The following is a 20956-nucleotide window of genomic DNA, read 5'->3' as shown; positions in this document are numbered from 1 at the left end:
TTCTGTCTGCAGCCACCACTAGGGGGAGTTCCCTGCATACAGAGATACATGATAAGATTCTGTCTGCAGCCACCACTAGGGGGAGCTCCCTGTATACAGAGATACATGATGAGATCCTGTCTGCAGCCACCACTAGGGGGAGCTCCCTGTATACAGAGATACATGATAAGATTCTGTCTGCAGTCACCACTAGGGGGAGCTCCCTGTATACAGACATACATGATAAGATCCTGTCTGCATTCACCACTAGGGGGAGCTCCCTGTATACAGAGATACATGATGAGATTCTGTCTGCAGCCACCACTAGGGGGAGCTCCCTGTATACAGAGATACATAATAAGATTCTGTCTGCAGCCACCACTAGGGGGAGCTCCCTGTATACAGAGATACATGATAAGATTCTGTCTCCAGTCACCACTAGGGGGAGCTCCCTGTATACAGAGATACATGATAAGATTCTGTCTACAGTCATCAATAGGGGGAGCTCCCTGTATACAGAGATACATGATAAGATCCTGTCTGCAGCCTCCACTAGGGGGAGCTCCCTGTATACAGAGATACATGATAAGATTCTGTCTGCAGCCACCACTAGGGGGAGCTCCCTGTGTACAGAGATACATGATAAGATCCTGTCTGCAGCCTCCACTAGGGGGAGCTCCCTGTACACAGAGATACATGATAAGATTCTGTCTACAGTCATCACTAGGGGGAGCTCCCTGTATACAGAGATACATGATAAGATCCTGTCTGCAGCCTCCACTAGGGGGAGCTCCCTGTATACAGAGATACATGATAAGATTCTGTCTGCAGCCACCACTAGGGGGAGCTCCCTGTGTACAGAGATACATGATAAGATCCTGTCTGCAGCCTCCACTAGGGGGAGCTCCCTATATACAGAGATACATGATAAGATTCTGTCTGCAGCCACCACTAGGGGGAGCTCCCTGTATACAGAGATACATGATAAGATTCTGTCTGCAGCCACCACTAGAGGGAGTTCCCTGTATACAGAGATACATGATAAGATTCTGTCTGCCGCCACAACTAGGGGAAGATCCCTGTATACAGAGATACATGATAAGATCCTGTCTGCAGCCACCACTAGGAGAAGATCCCTGTATACAGAGATACATGATAAGATCCTGTCTGCAGCCACCACTAGGGGGAGATCCCGTATGCAGAGATACATGATAAGATTCTGTCTGCAGCCACCACTAGGGGGAGCTCCCTGTATACAGAGATAAATGATAAGATCCTGTCTGCAGCCACCACTAGGGGGAGCTCACTGTATATAGAGATACATGATAAGATTCTGTCTGCAGTCACCACTAGGGGGAGCTCCCTGTATAGAGAGACACATGATAAGACCCTGTCAGCAGTCACCACTAGGGGGAGCTCTCTATATACAGAGATACATGATAAGATCCTGTCTGCAGCCACCACTAGGGGGATCTCCCTGTATACAGAGATACATGATAAGATTCTGTCTGCAGCCACCACTAGGGGGAGCTCCCTGTATACAGAGATACATAATAAGATTCTGTCTGCAGTCACCAGTAGGGGGAGCTCTCTATATACAGAGATACATGGTAAGATTCTGTCTGCAGCCACCAGTAGGGGGAGCTCCCTGTATACAAAGATACATGATAAGATCCTGTCTGCAGCCACCACTAGGGGTATCTCCCTGTATACAGAGATACATGATAAGATGCTGTCTGCAGCCACCACTAGGGGGAGCTCCCTGTATACAGAGATACATGATAAGATTCTGTCTGCAGTCACCACTAGGGGAAGCTCCCTGTATACAGAGATACATGATAAGATCCTGTCTGCAGTCACCACTAGGGGGAGCTCCCTGTATATAGAGATACATGATAAGATTCTGTCTGCAGCCACCACTAGGGGGAGCTCCCTGTATACAGAGATACATGATAAGAGTCTGTCTGCAGCCACCACTAGGAGGAGCTCCCTGTATACAGAGATACATGATAAGATGCTGTCTGCAGCCACCACTAGGAGGAGCTCCCTGCATACAGAGATACATGATAAGAGTCTGTCTGCAGCCACCACTAGGAGGAGCTCCCTGTATACAGAGATACATGATAAGATGCTGTCTGCAGCCACCACTAGGAGGAGCTCCCTGTATACAGAGATACATGATAAGATTCTGTCTGCAGCCACCACTAGGGGGAGTTCCCTGCATACAGAGATACATGATAAGATCCTGTCTGCAGCCACCACTAGGGGGACCTCCCTGCATACAGAGATACATGATAAGATTCTGTCTGCAGCCACCACTAGGGGGAGCTCCCTGTATACAGAGATACATGATGAGATCCTGTCTGCAGCCACCACTAGGGGGAGCTCCCTGTATACAGAGATACATGATAAGATTCTGTCTGCAGTCACCACTAGGGGGAGCTCCCTGTATACAGACATACATGATAAGATCCTGTCTGCATTCACCACTAGGGGGAGCTCCCTGTATACAGAGATACATGATGAGATTCTGTCTGCAGCCACCACTAGGGGGAGCTCCCTGTATACAGAGATACATAATAAGATTCTGTCTGCAGCCACCACTAGGGGGAGCTCCCTGTATACAGAGATACATGATAAGATTCTGTCTCCAGTCACCACTAGGGGGAGCTCCCTGTATACAGAGATACATGATAAGATTCTGTCTACAGTCATCACTAGGGGGAGCTCCCTGTATACAGAGATACATGATAAGATCCTGTCTGCAGCCTCCACTAGGGGGAGCTCCCTGTATACAGAGATACATGATAAGATTCTGTCTGCAGCCACCACTAGGGGGAGCTCCCTGTGTACAGAGATACATGATAAGATCCTGTCTGCAGCCTCCACTAGGGGGAGCTCCCTGTACACAGAGATACATGATAAGATTCTGTCTACAGTCATCACTAGGGGGAGCTCCCTGTATACAGAGATACATGATAAGATCCTGTCTGCAGCCTCCACTAGGGGGAGCTCCCTGTATACAGAGATACATGATAAGATTCTGTCTGCAGCCACCACTAGGGGGAGCTCCCTGTGTACAGAGATACATGATAAGATCCTGTCTGCAGCCTCCACTAGGGGGAGCTCCCTGTATACAGAGATACATGATAAGATTCTGTCTGCAGCCACCACTAGGGGGAGCTCCCTGTATACAGAGATACATGATAAGATTCTGTCTGCAGCCACCACTAGAGGGAGTTCCCTGTATACAGAGATACATGATAAGATTCTGTCTGCAGCCACCACTAGGGGGAGCTCCCTGTATACAGAGATACATGATAAGATTCTGTCTGCAGCCACCACTAGAGGGAGTTCCCTGTATACAGAGATACATGATAAGATTCTGTCTGCAGCCACCACTAGGAGGAGCTCCCTGTATACAGAGATACAAGATGGTTGTCTGTAGCCACCACTAGGGGGAGCTCCCTGTATACAGAGATATATGATAAGATCCTGTCTGCAGCCACCACTAGGGGGAGCTCCCTGTATACAGAGATACATGATAAGAATCTGTCTGCAGCCACCACTAGGGGGAGCTCCTTGTATGCAGAGATACATGATAAGATTCTGTCTGCAGCCACCACTAGGGGGAGCTCCCTGTATACAGAGATACATGATAAGATTCTGTCTGCAGCCACCACTAGGGGGAGCTCCTTGTATGCAGAGATACATGATAAGATTCTGTCTGCAGCCACCACTAGGGGGAGCTCCCTGTATACAGAGATACAGGATAAGATCCTGTCTGCAGCCACCACTAGGGGGAGCTCCTTGTATGCAGAGATACATGATAAGATTCTCTCTGCAGCCACCACTAGGGAGAGCTCCCTGTATACAGAGATACATAATAAGATTCTGTCTGCAGCCACCACTCGGGGGAGCTCCTTGTATGCAGAGATACATGATAAGATTCTCTCTGCAGCCACCACTAGGGGGAGCTACCTGTATACAGAGATACATGATAAGATTCTGTCTGCAGCCACCACTAGGGGGAGCTCCCTGTATACAGAGATACATGATAAGATTCTGTCTGCAGCCACCACTAGAGGGAGTTCCCTGTATACAGAGATACATGATAAGATTCTGTCTGCAGCCACCACTAGGAGGAGCTCCCTGTATACAGAGATACAAGATGGTTGTCTGCAGCCACCACTAGGGGGAGCTCCCTGTATACAGAGATACATGATAAGATCCTGTCTGCAGCCACCACTAGGGGGAGGTCCCTGTATACAGAGATACATGATAAGAATCTGTCTGCAGCCACCACTAGGGGGAGCTCCTTGTATGCAGAGATACATGATAAGATTCTGTCTGCAGCCACCACTAGGGGGAGCTCCCTGTATACAGAGATACATGATAAGATTCTGTCTGCAGCCACCACTAGGGGGAGCTCCTTGCATGCAGAGATACATGATAAGATTCTGTCTGCAGCCACCACTAGGGGGAGCTCCCTGTATACAGAGATACATGATAAGATCCTGTCTGCAGCCACCACTAGGGGGAGCTCCTTGTATGCAGAGATACATGATAAGATTCTCTCTGCAGCCACCACTAGGGAGAGCTCCCTGTATACAGAGATACATAATAAGATTCTGTCTGCAGCCACCACTAGGGGGAGCTCCTTGTATGCAGAGATACATGATAAGATTCTCTCTGCAGCCACCACTAGGGGGAGCTACCTGTATACAGAGATACATGATAAGATTCTGTCTGCAGCCACCACTAGGGGGAGCTCCCTGTATACAGAGATACATGATAAGATTCTGTCTGCAGCCACCACTAGAGGGAGTTCCCTGTATACAGAGATACATGATAAGATTCTGTCTGCAGCCACCACTAGGAGGAGCTCCCTGTATACAGAGATACAAGATGGTTGTCTGCAGCCACCACTAGGGGGAGCTCCCTGTATACAGAGATACATGATAAGATCCTGTCTGCAGCCACCACTAGGGGGAGCTCCCTGTATACAGAGATACATGATAAGATTCTGTCTGCAGCCACCACTAGGGGGAGCTCCTTGTATGCAGAGATACATGATAAGATTCTGTCTGCAGCCACCACTAGGGGGAGCTCCCTGTATACAGAGATACATGATAAGATTCTGTCTGCAGCCACCACTAGGGGGAGCTCCTTGTATGCAGAGATACATGATAAGATTCTGTCTGCAGCCTCCACTAGGGGGAGCTCCCTGTATACAGAGATACATGATAAGATTCTGTCTGCAGCCACCACTAGGGAGAGCTCCTTGTACGCAGAGATACATGATAAGATTCTGTCTGCAGCCACCACTAGGGGGAGCTCCCTGTATACAGAGATACATGATAAGATCCTGTCTGCAGCCACCACTAGGGGGAGCTCCTTCTATGCAGAGATACATGATAAGATTCTCTCTGCAGCCACCACTAGGGGGAGCTACCTGTATACAGAGATACATGATAAGATTCTGTCCGCAGCCACCTCTAGGGGGAGCTCCCTGTATACAGAGATACATGATAACATCCTGTCTGCAGCCATCACTAGGGTGAGCTCCCTGTATACAGAGATACATGATTCGGTCCTGTCTGCAGCCACCACTAGGGGGAGATCCTTGTATACAGAGATACATGATAAGATTCTGTCTGCAGCCACCACTAGGGGGAGCTCCCTGTATACAGAGATACATGATGAGATTCTCTCTGCAGCCACCACTAGGGGGAGCTACCTGTATACAGAGATACATGATGAGATTCTCTCTGCAGCCACCACTAGGGGGAGCTACCTGTATACAGAGATACATGATAAGATTCTGTCTGCAGCCACCACTAGTGGGAGCTCCTTGTATACAGAGATACATGATAAGATTCTGTCTGCAGCCACCACTAGGGGGAGCTCCCTGTACACAGAGATACATGATAAGATTCTCTCTGCAGCCACCACTAGGGGGAGCTACCTGTATACAGAGATACATGATAAGATTCTGTCCGCAGCCACCTCTAGGGGGAGCTCGCTGTATACAGAGATACATGATAACATCCTGTCTGCAGCCATCACTAGGGGGAGCTCCCTGTATACAGAGATACATGATAAGATTCTCTCTGCAGCCACCACTAGGGGGAGCTACCTGTATACAGAGATACATGATAAGATTCTGTCTGCAGCCACCACTAGGGGGAGCTCCCTGTATACAGAGATACATGATAAGATTCTGTCTGCAGCCACCACTAGAGGGAGTTCCCTGTATACAGAGATACATGATAAGATTCTGTCTGCAGCCACCACTAGGAGGAGCTCCCTGTATACAGAGATACAAGATGGTTGTCTGCAGCCACCATTAGGGGGAGCTCCCTGTATACAGAGATACATGATAATATTCTGTCTGCAGCCACCACTAGGGGGAGCTCCCTGTATACAGAGATACATGATAAGATCCTGTCTGCATCCACCACTAGAGGGAGCTCCCTGTATACAGAGATACATGATAATATTCTGTCTGCAGCCACCACTAGGGGGAGCTCCTTGTATGCAGAGATACATGATAAGATTCTGTCTGCAGCCACCACTAGGGGGGGCTCCCTGTATACAGAGATACATGATAAGATTCTGTCTGCAGCCACCACTAGGGGGAGCTCCTTGTATGCAGAGATACATGATAAGATTCTGTCTGCAGCCACCACTAGGGGGAGCTCCCTGTATACAGAGATACATGATAAGATCCTGTCTGCAGCCACCACTAGGGGGAGCTCCTTGTATGCAGAGATACATGATAAGATTCTGTCTGCAGCCACCACTAGGGGGAGCTCCCTGTATACAGAGATACATGATAAGATCCTGTCTGCAGCCACCACTAGGGGGAGCTCCTTGTATGCAGAGATACATGATAAGATGCTGTCTGCAGCCACCACTAGGGGGAGCTCCCTGTACACAGAGATACATGATAAGATCCTGTCTGCAGCCACCACTAGGGGGAGCTCCTTGTATGCAGAGATACATAAGATGCTGTCTGCAGCCACCACTAGGGGGAGCTCCCTGTATACAGAGATACATAAGATCCTTTCTGCAGTCACCACTAGGGGGAGCTCCCTGTATTTAGAGATACATGATAAGATTCTCTCTGCAGCCACCACTAGGGAGAGCTCCCTGTATACAGAGATACATGATAAGATCCTGTCTGCAGTCACCACTAGGGGGAGCTCCCTGTATACAGAGATACATGATAAGTTTCTGTCTGCAGCCACCACTAGAGGAAGCTCCCTGTATACAGAGATACATGATAAGTTTCTGTCTGCAGCCACCACTAGGGGAAGCTCCCTGTATACAGAGATACATGATAAGATTCTGTCTGCAGCCACCACTAGAGGGAGTTCCCTGTATACAGAGATACATGATAAGATTCTGTCTGCAGCCACCACTAGAGGGAGTTCCCTGTATACAGAGATACATAAGATCCTGTCTGCAGTCACCACTAGGGGGAGCTCCCTGTATACAGAGATACATGATAAGATTCTGTCTGCAGCCACCACTAGGGGGAGCTCCCTGTATACAGAGATACATGATAAGATTCTGTCTGCAGCCACCACTAGGGGGAGCAACCTGTATACAGAGATACATGATAAGATCCTGTCTGCAGTCACCACTAGGGGGAGCTCCCTGTATACAGAGATACATGATAAGTTTCTGTCTGCAGCCACCACTAGAGGAAGCTCCCTGTATACAGAGATACATGATAAGTTTCTGTCTGCAGCCACCACTAGGGGAAGCTCCCTGTATACAGAGATACATGATAAGATTCTGTCTGCAGCCACCACTAGAGGGAGTTCCCTGTATACAGAGATACATGATAAGATGCTGTCTGCAGCCACCACTAGGGGGAGCTCCCTGTATACAGAGATACATAAGATCCTGTCTGCAGTCACCACTAGGGGGAGCTCCCTGTATACAGAGATACATGATAATATTCTGTCTGCAGCCACCACTAGGGGGAGCTCCCTGTATACAGAGATACATGATAAGATCCTGTCTGCAGCCACCACTAGAGGGAGCTCCCTGTATACAGAGATACATGATAATATTCTGTCTGCAGCCACCACTAGGGGGAGCTCCCTGTATACAGAGATACATGATAATATTCTGTCTGCAGCCACCACTAGAGGGAGCTCCCTGTATACAGAGATACATGATAAGATCCTGTCTGCAGCCACCACTAGAGGGAGCTCCCTGTATACAGAGATACATGATAAGATCCTGTCTGCAGCCACCACTAGGGGGAGCTCCCTGTATACAGAGATACATGATAATATTCTGTCTGCAGCCACCACTAGAGGGAGCTACCTGTATACAGAGATACATGATAAGATTCTGTCTGCAGCCACCACTAGGGGGAGCTCCCTGTATACAGAGATACATGATAAGATCCAGTCTGCAGCCACCACTAGGGGGAGCTCCTGTATACAGAGATACATGATAAGATCCTGTCTGCAGCCACCACTAGGGGGAGCTCCCTGTATACAGAGATACATGATTTCACTAATTTCCCTCCTTGCTGTCAGACATCACTTATATATTTGTATTTTATAACATTTCTGGAAAGTTTAATAATAATAATGCAATGCATTGTGGGATATGTATGATGTTTAGCACTAATGCACAATCAGCACTTCTTCCTTTTCTGTCACTTCTATGCTTCCACCTTCTTTATGGGTTGCAATACTCAATGACAACAGCTGGTGGCAGTATAATATTTTTGCTTTTTGTGAAATGCTTTGTACTATTCAATTCACTGCTCAGCAGCTAGCAGAGATCTTAGAAATGAGAGGAACTGGAGGACAATGAAGGGGATTTACTGTGCATAAAATAATGGGCAAGAGGGTGGGGCCGAGGCGCCAAACAGGACAAGTTTATTTGCTTTTTGCACCATTTTGTGCTAAATTCAGGAATTTTACAATACTGATAAATCTCATTGAAAAAATTTTTTATAAAAATTTCCCAAACTGAATATTACTCAAAGCTGAAGGTTTGTTGCTATAGAATAGTGCATAAAACCCTGAGTGACCTCCTGATGGATATACAGCCTTCCTGCGCTGATACATTGTAACAAACTCTCAGTCATAAAAAAATACAGATTCATTGTTGCATTTCTAGCAGATTTTGTCTATTTTGTAGCTTTTTGCACCTATTTTTTTGTTTGCACCAAAATCCCATATTTTTTTATCTTTTTTGTTTCTATTTTCTATGCCTTTGCCTGCGGGTTTTTTTTTTTTGTTGTTGTTTTTTCAGTCCGCCATTGTAACCAGATGTTTTTCTTTTGTTGTTGATTTTTTTTCAGTCCGCCATTGTAACCGGATGGTTTTTTTTTGTTGTTGATTTTTTTTCAGTCCGCCATTGTAACCGGATGGTTTTTTTTTGTTGTTGATTTTTTTTCAGTCCGCCATTGTAACCGGATGGTTTTTTTTTGTTGTTGATTTTTTTTCAGTCCGCCATTGTAACCAGATGTTTTTTTTTTTTGTTGATTTTTTTTCAGTCCGCCATTGTAACCGGATGGTTTTTTTTTGTTGTTGATTTTTTTTCAGTCCGCCATTGTAACCGGTTGTTTGTTTTTTTTGTTGATTTTTTTTCAGTCCGCCATTGTAACCGGTTGTTTGTTTTTTTTGTTGATTTTTTTTCAGTCCGCCATTGTAACCGGTTGTTTGTTTTTTTTGTTGATTTTTTTTCAGTCCGCCATTGTAACCGGTTGTTTGGTTTTTTTGTTGATTTTTTTTCAGTCCGCCATTGTAACCGGTTGTTTTTTTTTGTTGTTGATTTTTTTTCAGTCCGCCATTGTAACCGGATGTTGGTTTTTTTTGTTGATTTTTTTTCAGTCCGCCATTGTAACCGGATGGTTTTTTTTTGGGGTGATTTTTTTTCAGTCCGCCATTTTCGGTTTTCCAGATTTTTTTTTTCAGATTTTTGAAAGTGATAAAAAATTGCAAAATGATCAAATGATGATCCGGCTCGTTTGTGTTTATCTTTAACCTCTAATGAGACGTTTTATTTGCAAAATGACACGTTCTTCTAAAATGTCACAACATTTGCAAATTGTGCAAAACTTTTCTAACTTTTTTTAGATCAATCAGCTGCAAAAATTCTGGAAAGTCCAAATCCAGAAAAGAACAACAAACGCTGAAAACAACCATCGAGCGCAAATATAATAGACGTTAAAAGAGGCGAAAACTGTATAAAAAGGAGCAAATTCAATAATAAATGGAAAGGGCCCCAAAGTCTATAAGTTACAGAATTTTTCACGAATCGATGCGCAGAAGACGCGGCGCCGACCCCTAAATGGACTAATTGCTTCCATACACGCTGAGCGCCATCCAACGTGCAGAGCTCCGGCTCTCGGAGGACATCTTGTGAGGATTTCATATATGTTTCCTTATTGTCTCCAGACAGTTCAGAAAGTTTCATATTCCACAATTGAAAGAGTTAAAGGAGCAGCTCAGCTCTGCTGCATCAGCGGCGCGGGCGGGGTGTAGTGACGGATCAGGAAGGACAGCTGCACAGGAGGAGGGAGGAGCAGGGACGTGTCACTGGACAGAGAGGGGGCGGCAGCAGATCAACAAACATGGAGGCCAGGAGGCACAGGGAGGCCGAGAGGACCCAACCTCAAACCTCACTGAGGCCAGCGCAACCACAGACTGAGCCCCAGAGGAAAAGAGTGAAAAGGAGACCGCGGAGAGAGCGAGTGGCCAGAGCGAGCGAGAGCGTCGAGCCTGTGAGGTGAGAGTGACCACAGTGACAGCGTGAAGACTGGAGCCAGAAAAGGCAGAGACCACTGAAATATGCCGTCCGTGTTCTAGGAGAGTACCGTCAGCTCCGCCGCCAGCATAGCCGCACTGCCCTGCTTTGCCACCTGAGTAGGCGCACTCTTCTGCTCTGCCGCCAGCATAGCCGCACTGCCCTGCTTTGCCACCTGAGTAGGCGCACTCTTCTGCTCCGCCGCCAGCATAGCCGCACTGCCCTGCTCTGCCACCTGAGTAGGCGCACTCTTCTGCTCCGCCGCCAGCATAGCCGCACTGCCCTGCTCTGCCACCTGAGTAGGCGCACTCTTCTGCTCCGCCGCCAGCATAGCCGCACTGCCCTGCTCTGCCACCTGAGTAGGCGCACTCTTCTGCTCCGCCGCCAGCATAGCCGCACTGCCCTGCTCTGCCACCTGAGTAGGCGCACTCTTCTGCTCCGCCGCCAGCATAGCCGCACTGCCCTGCTTTGCCACCTGAGTAGGCGCACTCTTCTGCTCCGCCGCCAGCATAGCCGCACTGCCCTGCTCTGCCACCTGAGTAGGTGCACTCTTCTGCTCCGCTGCCAGCATAGCTGCACCGCTCAGCTCCATACCCCACATAGTCCCGGTATCCCACTCCATTACTAGCATAGACGCCCTGTGCTGCTCCGTCTCTGGCACAGTTGCCCTATCCCCAGCGTATTTGCCCTGTCCCGCTCTTTCTCACCGTCGCCAGAATAGCCACCCTATCCTGCTTCATCAATGGCGTAGCCGTCCTGTCCCACACCGTCGCCAACATAGCCGCCCTGTCCTGCTTCATCAATGGCGTAGCCGTCCTGTCCCACACCGTCGCCGGCATAGCCGCCCTGTCCTGCTTCATCAATGGCGTAGCCATCCTGTCCCACACCGTCGCCAGCATAGCCGCCCTGTCCTGCTTCCTCAATGGCGTAGTCGTTCTGTCCCACACTGTCGCTGGCATAGCCGCCCTGTCCTGCTTCATCAATGGCATAGCCGTTCTGTCCCACACCGCCGCCAGCATAGCCACCCTGTCCTGCTTCATCAATGGCGTAGCCGTCCTGTCCCACACCGTCGCCAGCATAGCCGCCCTGTCCTGCTTCATCAATGGCGTAGCTGTCCTGTCCCGCACCGTTGCCGGCATAGCCGCCCTATCCTGCTTCATCAATGGCGTAGCCGTCCTGTCCCGCACCGTTGCCGGCATAGCCGCCCTGTCCTGCTTCATCAATGGCGTAGCTGTCCTGTCCCGCACCGTCGCCAGCATAGCCGCCCTGTCCTGCTTCATCAATGGCGTAGCTGTCCTGTCCCGCACCGTCGCCAGCATAGCCGCCCTGTCCTGCTTCATCAATGGCGTAGCTGTCCTGTCCCGCACCGTCGCCAGCATAGCCGCCCTATCCTGCTTCATCAATGGCGTAGCCGTCCTGTCCCGCACCGTCACCGGCATAGCCGCCCTATCCTGCTTCATCAATGGCGTAGCCGTCCTGTCCCGCACCGTCACCGGCATAGCCGCCCTATCCTGCTTCATCAATGGCGTAGCCGTCCTGTCCCGCACGGTCACCAGCATAACCGCCCTGTCCTGCTTCATCAATGGCGTAGCCGTCCTGTCCCGCACCGTCACCGGCATAGCCGCCCTATCCTGCTTCATCAATGGCGTAGCCGTCCTGTCCCGCGCGGTCACCAGCATAACCGCCCTGTCCTGCTTCATCAATGGCGTAGCCGTTCTGTCCCGCAACGTCGCCGGCATAACCACCCTGTCCTGCTTCATCAATGGTGTAGCCGTCCTGTCCCACACCGCCGCCAGCATAACCGCCCTGTCCTGCTTCATCAATGGCGTAGCCGTCCTGTCCCGCACCATCGCCGGCATAACCGCCCTGTCCTGCTTCATCAATGGCGTAGCCGTCCTGTCCCGCACCATCGCCGGCATAACCGCCCTGTCCTGCTTCATCAATGGCGTAGCCGTCCTGTCCCACACCATCGCCGGCATAACCGCCCTGTCCTGCTTCATCAATGGCGTAGCCGTCCTGTCCCGCACCGTCGTCGGCGTAGCCGCATAACCAACTGCCTGTAGTGACTGGAGTTGAATTGGTGTTCTATGTTTTCTTCAGTAATGACCCCCCGCTGCCTTCAGATGGTGCCGTTAGCTTCCAGGTCCTAGCAGAGGACATCACCTGCTCAGTGTGCCTTGATGACCTGCAGAATCCGGTGTCCATCGCCTGCGGGCACACCTTCTGCCGAAACTGTATTACCACACACTGGAGCACCCTACACCCAGAGGGTTACCTCTGCCCCGAGTGCAGGACGCAGTGTCCCCGAAATCAGATTATACCCGACTATCGCCTGATGAACCTCATCGACAAGATCCAAAAGGGAATCCAGGACAAAACTAGAGAGCAGGTAACAATGTGACCAGAGGGGTAAAAAATCCAGAAAAAAAAAAAAGAATTAATCTTGGTGTTACCAGCATCTGTTATTCCGCAGGAATGTCCACAACCTCCAGAGCAGGGTTACCCGGTACAGCTGGTGTGGACGGATGGCAATGGCCGCTTACACTTGGATGAGTCGGTGGTCTATAACTGCTTCATGAACAGTCATCTGTCCACTTATCCCGTCTACCTGCTCTGCGTCATCGGAGAAAAGCGTCGCGGGAAGTCGTTCCTGATGAATTATATCTTGAGGGCCTTGGAGAGTCTGGTAAGAGTAGGCCAAGGGGGGGGGGGCATAAACTTATAGTGCGCAGGTCATTTTAGAACAAAGTTATTACAAATGTTTGTTACGTTCTGGGATGACCAGCGTCATTGCACAGTGATTTCAGTGGATATTAGTGGGTGCCCACGGGTATCTGGGGATGTCAAGTGATGGTCAATTCTCTACGAGACTCCCACGACCAGTGACACGTCAGTCAGCTTCATTCAAGGTCCTTGATCTAAATGGGGGGGGCCTTGGTAGCTCTCATACAGTGATGACCGATGAGGATTTTGAGGGTGGCTCGTCCATGAGATAAGACCCTTTTTATTTGGTCATCTTCTAACCTGAAGAATCCAATAGCTCCGCTTGATGTTACCAGACTCCTTTTTATAACTTCTTGTAGGAGAAGGGCGAGGAGTTCAGTCTTGGAGCGAATGATGAGCCCCTCCAAGGCTTCGAATGGAAATGCGGCATAGACAGCACTACGAAGGGAATCTGGATCTGGAACAGACCCTTCATGGTGGGCCAGAAGGGAGAGAAGGTGAGATCAGAAGTCACATTTCCTTCTTATCTGAAATTTCTGGTCCTTCGTAACATCGCTGGGATGTGTTACTTTATTCTGTACCTCGCTGACCCAAATCTATTCCCCCTAGGTAGTGGTCTATGTTTTGGACACAGAGGGGTCACTGGATATCGAGGGTGATCGGGAGAGTTGCATTAAGCTTTCAGCATTGTCCATGCTGCTCAGCTCTCATTTGGTGAGGGGTCTCCTATTTTCTATAGATCTTACTGTGTCCCGTTTCAAAAAATGAGGGATTCACATGCTAATCTGTCGAATCTTGTAGGTTTTCAATGTGGCTGGAAGTTTGAAGGAGACAGAACTGGACTACATGGAGGTGAGTGTTGTAGACAGGTGATCTGCCAAATGCCCACACAATTCCTTTAGCCATACAGGTGGACCTCTTTAGGATCGGGATGAGTGTTATACAGTAGAGGTCCTGATTGAACGCGTTTCTGTAGGACTCATCGGAGTGTATGGGTTCTTGGATGGCTTCTACAGGAATGTAGGATTGACTAGTGACTGGATTATTTCTTGGTACTCCGAATAGATAGAGATGAGACTGAGGACTTGTTGGTTCCTCAGAATACTAGTCGATTCGATACGAAGTCTTCAAATATATTTTGGAAATCTGGTATCTACGTCTAGTTCTTGAAGGAAACTGAAGGGATGTGACAGGTTCTTGACGCTTCGTCAAGTGTAGACTAGGTACATTGAAGGCAGAAATGAAATTGTGACCACGTGGATGATCTAAAGAGGAATGTGACTGGCATTTAGAGATAAATGACTACTCCTTGGTGAAATATGGAGCCCGATATGTTAGTCACTCTACGAGGCTGCAGGACTGGTTTGCTATGTCTGGTTGGTAATGAACACCCATTTTGGATACCTGAAGAACCGGGTCTACCGGCAGACCGAAATGGAAAAATATTATTACTAGGACCAGATTTGGATGGGTATGAAGAGTTGGGCTTTGACCTTCTACTGTAAGATTTTCTATGAAATGAGTCACTTGTCCAATATACTCCAGATTACATCATGAGGTCTTTCAGGATTAATGTGAATTGAGAGCTCCTCCAATAGGTTGTCTTCTCCATACCATGGCTTACATAGGTTAGGCTCTGGGAGGTCTGTCAGGACCAATAATTTGTGTCCTCAAAAAATGGCTTATGTAGGTTTGATCATGATGTTCATCGTAATGGGGATGAAAATGAAGCTCAATGGTTGTATCCTTCATAAAAAGGGTAATTTGGATTTGATTGTGAGGTCTATTGGGTCTAAGATGAAGTGTGGGTTCCTCCAATGGGTTGTGTCTTCCATAAAATGACTCGTTCCTTCAAGATGGGTGTAAGTGTGTTCTGTATGCAACGTTCCAGACTAATGATACAATCCATTGTCCTTTCAGATGTATCTCAACATGGGAGAGGAGTTTGGTTCTGAGCGGTTACAGGTAGGTGATCCTGACCGGACTATAATCTGTGAATGATAATGGTGGGTAGAGGGGGGTGATTTAGGATGTAGAAGATTTCTGTATTCTCTGTAGCTGCGTATTTCCTATCACTTGCGTTCCATTTATCCTGCTCCCTTCTGTACGTTGATTCAGTTCCTGGACATATTAATCAGGGACTGGCATGACTCCGGCAATTGTGGAAGAGATGCAGCTCGGTTTTATATCAGTCGGGAAATCGAGGTATGAAAATCCATAGACGTATCCTCCAAACATCTGTCTATACAGTATGAGTTCTGCCATGGTGACATTGGACTTTTCGGGGCATTGACCATAGCAGCAGTTCATGCCGTGTGGTCCATGAGGACTGATGCCCATCTTAGCTGACAGTCTCCCCTATTGAACAAGCCAACCTCCAAATATCTCACCATGTCCCAATGCTGCAGATTTTTATATTCCTTCTCCTGTTCTTCCCTCCCAAGTTTTCGGAATTGAGATTTTGATTTATTTCTGTTCTTATATCCATGTTAGAAACTCCAGAAAGGCCGTAGTTACCCCAAAGTTTTATGGGGTCTGAAGAGCAGTCACACTCGCTGCTTCCTACTGCCACATCCTGGAAAAGGCATCACTGGAGAGAGTCAAGGAAGACTTCAAGGTGAGGTCCTTCGACATGGTGGGTGAAGAAGACCTTATTGGGGAGATCGGAAACTGATCCATGGTGGAGGGAGATAAGAAATCTTTGCTTGTGAAAAATGTCCCAAAATTCTAGACCATGATGCTTTTCTACCAAAAACTTTGCAGAAGACTGTCCTGTGTTAGAGGAGTTCCATTCTGGGGATGGTGGATGAACACTGGGGTGAGGGTTACATCATGGGGGTGAGGGTTACATCATGGGGGTGAGGGTTACATCATGGGGGTGGGGGTTACATCATGGGGGTGGGGGTTACATCATGAGAGTGGTGTCACTTTTTTTAGCCTGTGAGGTGATGTTTTTTGATGTCTTATCATAATCTCCCGTTCCTGGAGTTAGTTTGATTCTTCGTGTATTATGATCACCCCTTACCTACATCTTCCTGATAGATATGGATGAGGATTTCCAGGACAATCTGAGAATGTACGTGGCAGATGTGGTGCGGGGAGTGTGGCATCGGATTAAGATGGATGCGAGGGGAGAAGTTCTGACCTGCAGCCACATTCCCTCCATGTTACAGGTAAAGTTGTAGTTTTGTGATTTCTCCATAATTTGCACCCAACATATTACTATCATCATGGCATCATGCAGAGCAGGGTGGTGACAGCAGGAGTGAGGCGGAAAAGCGGGCTGTGACACACGGGGAGTGGCAAAGGGAGCAGACAGTGACAGCAGGGGTGTGACTGAGGGACAGGGCAATGTCAGCAGGGGTGTGGCTTAGGGGCAGGGCTACGTCAGCATGGGTGTGGCTTAGGGGCAGGGCTACGTCAGCATGGGTGTGGCTTAGGGGCAGGGCTACGTCAGCATGGGTGTGGCTTAGGGGCAGGGCTACGTCAGCATGGGTGTGGCTTAGGGGCAGGGCTACGTCAGCATGGGTGTGGCTTATGGGCAGGGCTACATCAGCAGGGGTGTGGCTTGGTGGCAGGGCTACATCAGCAGGGGTTTGGCTTGGGGGCAGGGCTACATCAGCAGGGGTGTGGCTTGGGGCAGGGCTACATCAGCAGGGGTGTGGCTTGGGGGCAGGGCTACGTCAGCATGGGTGTGTCTTGGGGGCAGGGCTACGTCAGCATGGGTGTGGCTTAGGGGCAGGGCTACTTCTGCAGGGGTGTGGCTTAGGGGGTAGGGCTACTTCTGCAGGGGTGTGGCTGATGGGGCAGGGCTACTTCAGCAGGGGCGTCGCTGATGGGCAGGGCTACGTCGGCAGGGACGTCGCTGATGGGCAGGGCTACGTCGGCAGGGACGTCGCTGATGGGCAGGACTACGTCGGCAGGGGCGTCGCTGATGGGCAGGACTACGTCGGCAGGGGCGTCGCTGATGGGCAGGACTACGTCGGCAGGGGCGTCGCTGATGGGCAAGGCTACGTCGGCAGGGGAGTCGCTGATGGGCAGGGCTACGTCGGCAGGAGCGTCGCTGATGGGCAAGGCTACGTCGGCAGGGGCGTCGCCGATGGGCAGGGCTACATTGGCAGGGGTGTCGCCGATGGGCAGGGCTATGTCGGCAGAGGAGAGGCTGAGGGAAAGGGTGTGGCTGATGGGGCAGGGCTATGTCAGCAGGGGTGTTGTGGAGGGGTGCGCATTGATAGCCCCTACACGACAGCAGCGCTGTCACTGCTCACTCCCCATGACACCCCTGCTATTTAGCCAGATCTATTGCTGGACTATTATGTCTTCATATTCCAATTGACCGATTAACCCTCTAATGACTGTTTCTTCTTTAGGTTTTTGTTGATGTTCTGGAGAAGCAGAACTATGGTTTCTCTACGCCAATGGAGGTGAGTGATGTCATCTTACTAGATGAATAAACTGTGAAAAGACCAGATGTCCCACCATGACATCAGACTGTCTGCTCCGGTAGATTATCAGATCTTAGAGTCCATAAATCTCCTGTACTGTGCACCCAGAGGTTTAAACAAAAGGAATTATCATTACAAAGCAGCTTACAGAAGAGAGAAACCTCAGAGGGAGGAGATGTAGATGAAGAGAAACAGGAGAGAGCAGAGCTTCAGTTGGAAGAGATGTGGCAGAAGAGAGGGCAGAGCTTCAGAATGAAGGGATATGGTGGAAGAACCACGAGAGAGAGGAGTTGTGGCAAAAGAGTCACAGAAGAGGGAAAAGATTCAGTTGGAGGAGTTGATGCTGAAGAGCCGCGGGAGACCGAGGGGCTTCAAGGGAGAAGACTTGGTGGAAGTGTCACGGGAGAGAGAGGAGCTTCCAAAGGAAGAGTTGGGTGAGAAGAGCCACAGTGCTAAAGAGGAGCACAGACAGGATATGGTGAGGAGAGAGGAAGGAGCTGAATGAGGAGGATATGGAGTGGTCAAGGTAGGGAGGGGAGGAAATGTGGAAGAAAGGATTGTTCATGGAGTAGAGCTGAAAAAGGAGGGAATATAGAGAGAGACCAGTGAAGGAAGGAATATCAAAGGGAGAATATTGGGAGGAGGAAAGGAGGAGACGTAGGAGGGAGTAGCTGCATAGGGTGCGTGAAGAAGAAAGTGAGAGGTAGAAGATAAAGAGGGAAGAGATGAGTAGTGGGAGCGGTTTGGCAGGGAGGAAATGTGAAGGAAAGGCCCTTTAAGGAAGGCCACCTGCAGAAGAAGGAAATGGAGAGGAGGAGTCAAAAAAAATACAGAAGGATATTGTGAGAAGAGAAGAGTTTCAGATGGAGAAGGTGAGAGGAGCCAAAGAGAGAAGAGGAGGAGATTGTTTCAAAATTCCTCCAATGAAATGCTGATGTTTTATCTTTTCATCATGATGAATGTGTCCGCTGCTCAAGGTCTGGGGAGTAGATGTGTTGAGGAGACCATTGTCTATATCCGAGTAACCACAGTATAAAATATCACCCATCCTCACTGTATCTCAGTCGTCCATTTTTTTTTTTCACCTCACAGATGTTTTATGCCATCAAAAACCAAAAGATCCTTGAAGGCACCAAAGATGAACTCCAGGAATTCCTGAAAAATCAGGTGAGTCCACGTCTAAAGCTGCGAAACACTCTTCACTGGTGGAGACCTCAGACTGGGTGAAGCCACTGCATGGCATGCACGTCCTAACCCTGGAGGAGGTTGTGATCATGATGAACAGTAGACATTGGTGATGAATCTCATTGTTTGCTCCTCTCCTCTACATAGCCGTTTCACCTCCTGCCATCAACGATGAGGACCCTGGTCTCTGAAAAGTCGGCAGAACTCACAGCAAAGTTTAAAGACTCTCTCCTGGGTCCCAACCTGTCTCATCACTGCGAACTGCAGGTAGAGCTGGCGTCCCATCTCCAGGAGGAACAGGAGAAGTTTTGCTCCAGTTACACCACGCGTTTCACGTGCAATGCTGTCACGCTGGGCATCACGGCCGGTCTTGGGATATATGGGGTGGTTGGGGCAGCTGCAGCCAGGGGGACTGTCGTCATGGCCCAGCCTGCGGTGGCAGTAGTAGAGAAGACAGTGGCTACGGAGGTAGCAGCAACGACGGTCGCACTGCTGAAGACGGGGTTTTCTGCACTTGTGGGACGATTTTTCCGTTGACCCTACAATATGACCTTTTGTTCATTGTAGGGTCACAAGTTCTCCATCTCTTGGGGCAGAATCCTAATAATGAAGCTGAATGAGCCCCACGAGACTCAAATATCCCCAATGATTGGAGTGCTTGACTTTTGGACTGGTAAATCCATTGATGACGTATGTCTCCCTTGTGAAACCCTCTAATAGGAACTGTTCTTCCCAGGTGGCCAGATTGGTGTATTTTACCCAAATTTGCCAATTTTCGACACTTGGCATCCCGGAGAAGCTTATTTACAATTTTGGGAATAGTTGTATTCCTATGTTACCTATAGTAGGTTCATTTTATTACTGAGGGGGTCTTATGATTGATACAGATGATAAAAATGTGGCCACAATTTGACCCTATAAGATGGAGCATTATTGTGTATGTGACTCCAATTACATCCAGAGCTGTAATTACAATTCTGCTAATTCCTACTCCAAACCTGACAAGTTTCCACAACTCTTATAAAGGAACATAAAATAAAATGGAAAAAAAAAAATTGTGTAGAACTAAAGTGAAGTTTGGTTTTTCGGTTAATAGTCTGTGAAATTCATCAATAAAAGATCCAAAATGTGCCGAGTGCCCCCCCTGTTGATTCTTACGGAGCCCCTCTTCTGGTGACGCCTTTCCTCCCCCCATTCTCATGTGTTGGGGGTCTTAAGGGCTGGAGGCAAAATATCCCCAGAGTTGAAATGTGCAAGATCTGCAATAAGTGATGTTATGAGTAGTGATTATATCTGGGATCGCCCCTCCCCCCATTATTCCACCAGATAACACATTCCTGAAATGTAATGTTCTGCTGCAAAGTCAGGATTCTGGCCAGAAAGACAAAATTATAGAATGCAGTAATATCCTGTACCCTGACGGAAGTCTGAACTGCAGCCAGAAAGTCACCGGGGTCATTACTGGTAAATAGAAGTGGTGACAGCACAGAAGAAGCACTGCGTACATGTGTAAACTACAGTACTCCAGAGCTGCACTCACTATTCTGCTGGTGCAGTCACTGTGTACATACATTACATTACTGATCCTGAATTACATCCTGTATTATACTCCAGAGCTGCACTCACTATTCTGCTGGTGCAGTCACTGTGTACATACATTACATTACTGATCCTGAGTTACATCCTGTATTATACTCCAGAGCTGCACTCACTATTCTACTGGTGCAGTCACTGTGTACATACATTACATTACTGATCTTGAGTTACATCCTGTATTATACTCCAGAGCTGCACTCACTATTCTGCTGGTGCAGTCACTGTGTACATACATTACA

The 20956-nt window shown here is 48.7% G+C and overlaps 1 protein-coding gene across 1 annotated transcript; it reads left to right on the top strand.

The window, feature by feature from the left end:
• The first annotated feature begins 10507 nt into the window (after positions 1–10507).
• LOC141162617 (RING finger protein 112-like) lies at positions 10508–20252 on the top strand. The gene is made up of 13 exons (XM_073648890.1): positions 10508–10749; positions 12868–13156; positions 13241–13453; positions 13851–13988; positions 14101–14205; positions 14293–14343; positions 15412–15456; positions 15610–15696; positions 15985–16108; positions 16534–16664; positions 17862–17915; positions 19029–19103; positions 19269–20252. The coding sequence occupies exons 1-13, from the start codon at positions 10595–10597 to the stop codon at positions 19656–19658; spliced, it is 1857 nt and encodes a 618-aa protein (XP_073504991.1). The 5' UTR covers positions 10508–10594; the 3' UTR covers positions 19659–20252.
• Positions 20253–20956: the final 704 nt, after the last annotated feature.

The sequence above is a fragment of the Phyllobates terribilis genome, unplaced genomic scaffold (assembly GCF_046119375.1).
Source record: "Phyllobates terribilis strain yellow unplaced genomic scaffold, ASM4611937v1 Scaffold_9__5_contigs__length_417890890, whole genome shotgun sequence".
In the NCBI taxonomy this organism is placed as follows: domain Eukaryota; kingdom Metazoa; phylum Chordata; class Amphibia; order Anura; family Dendrobatidae; genus Phyllobates; species Phyllobates terribilis.
Note: the sequence above shows the minus strand (reverse complement) of the source record. Positions and strands in the feature narration are given on the sequence as shown.

Bases quoted from the DNA above. Each gene is read 5' to 3' on its own strand.
- LOC141162617 (XM_073648890.1), top strand. From the start codon at position 10,595: ATGGAGGCCAGGAGGCACAGGGAGGCCGAGAGGACCCAACCTCAAACC. The intron at 16,109-16,533 runs GTGAGGTCCTTC...TCTTCCTGATAG, and splicing joins GAGTCAAGGAAGACTTCAAG to ATATGGATGAGGATTTCCAG. The intron at 19,104-19,268 runs GTGAGTCCACGT...TCCTCTACATAG, and splicing joins AGGAATTCCTGAAAAATCAG to CCGTTTCACCTCCTGCCATC.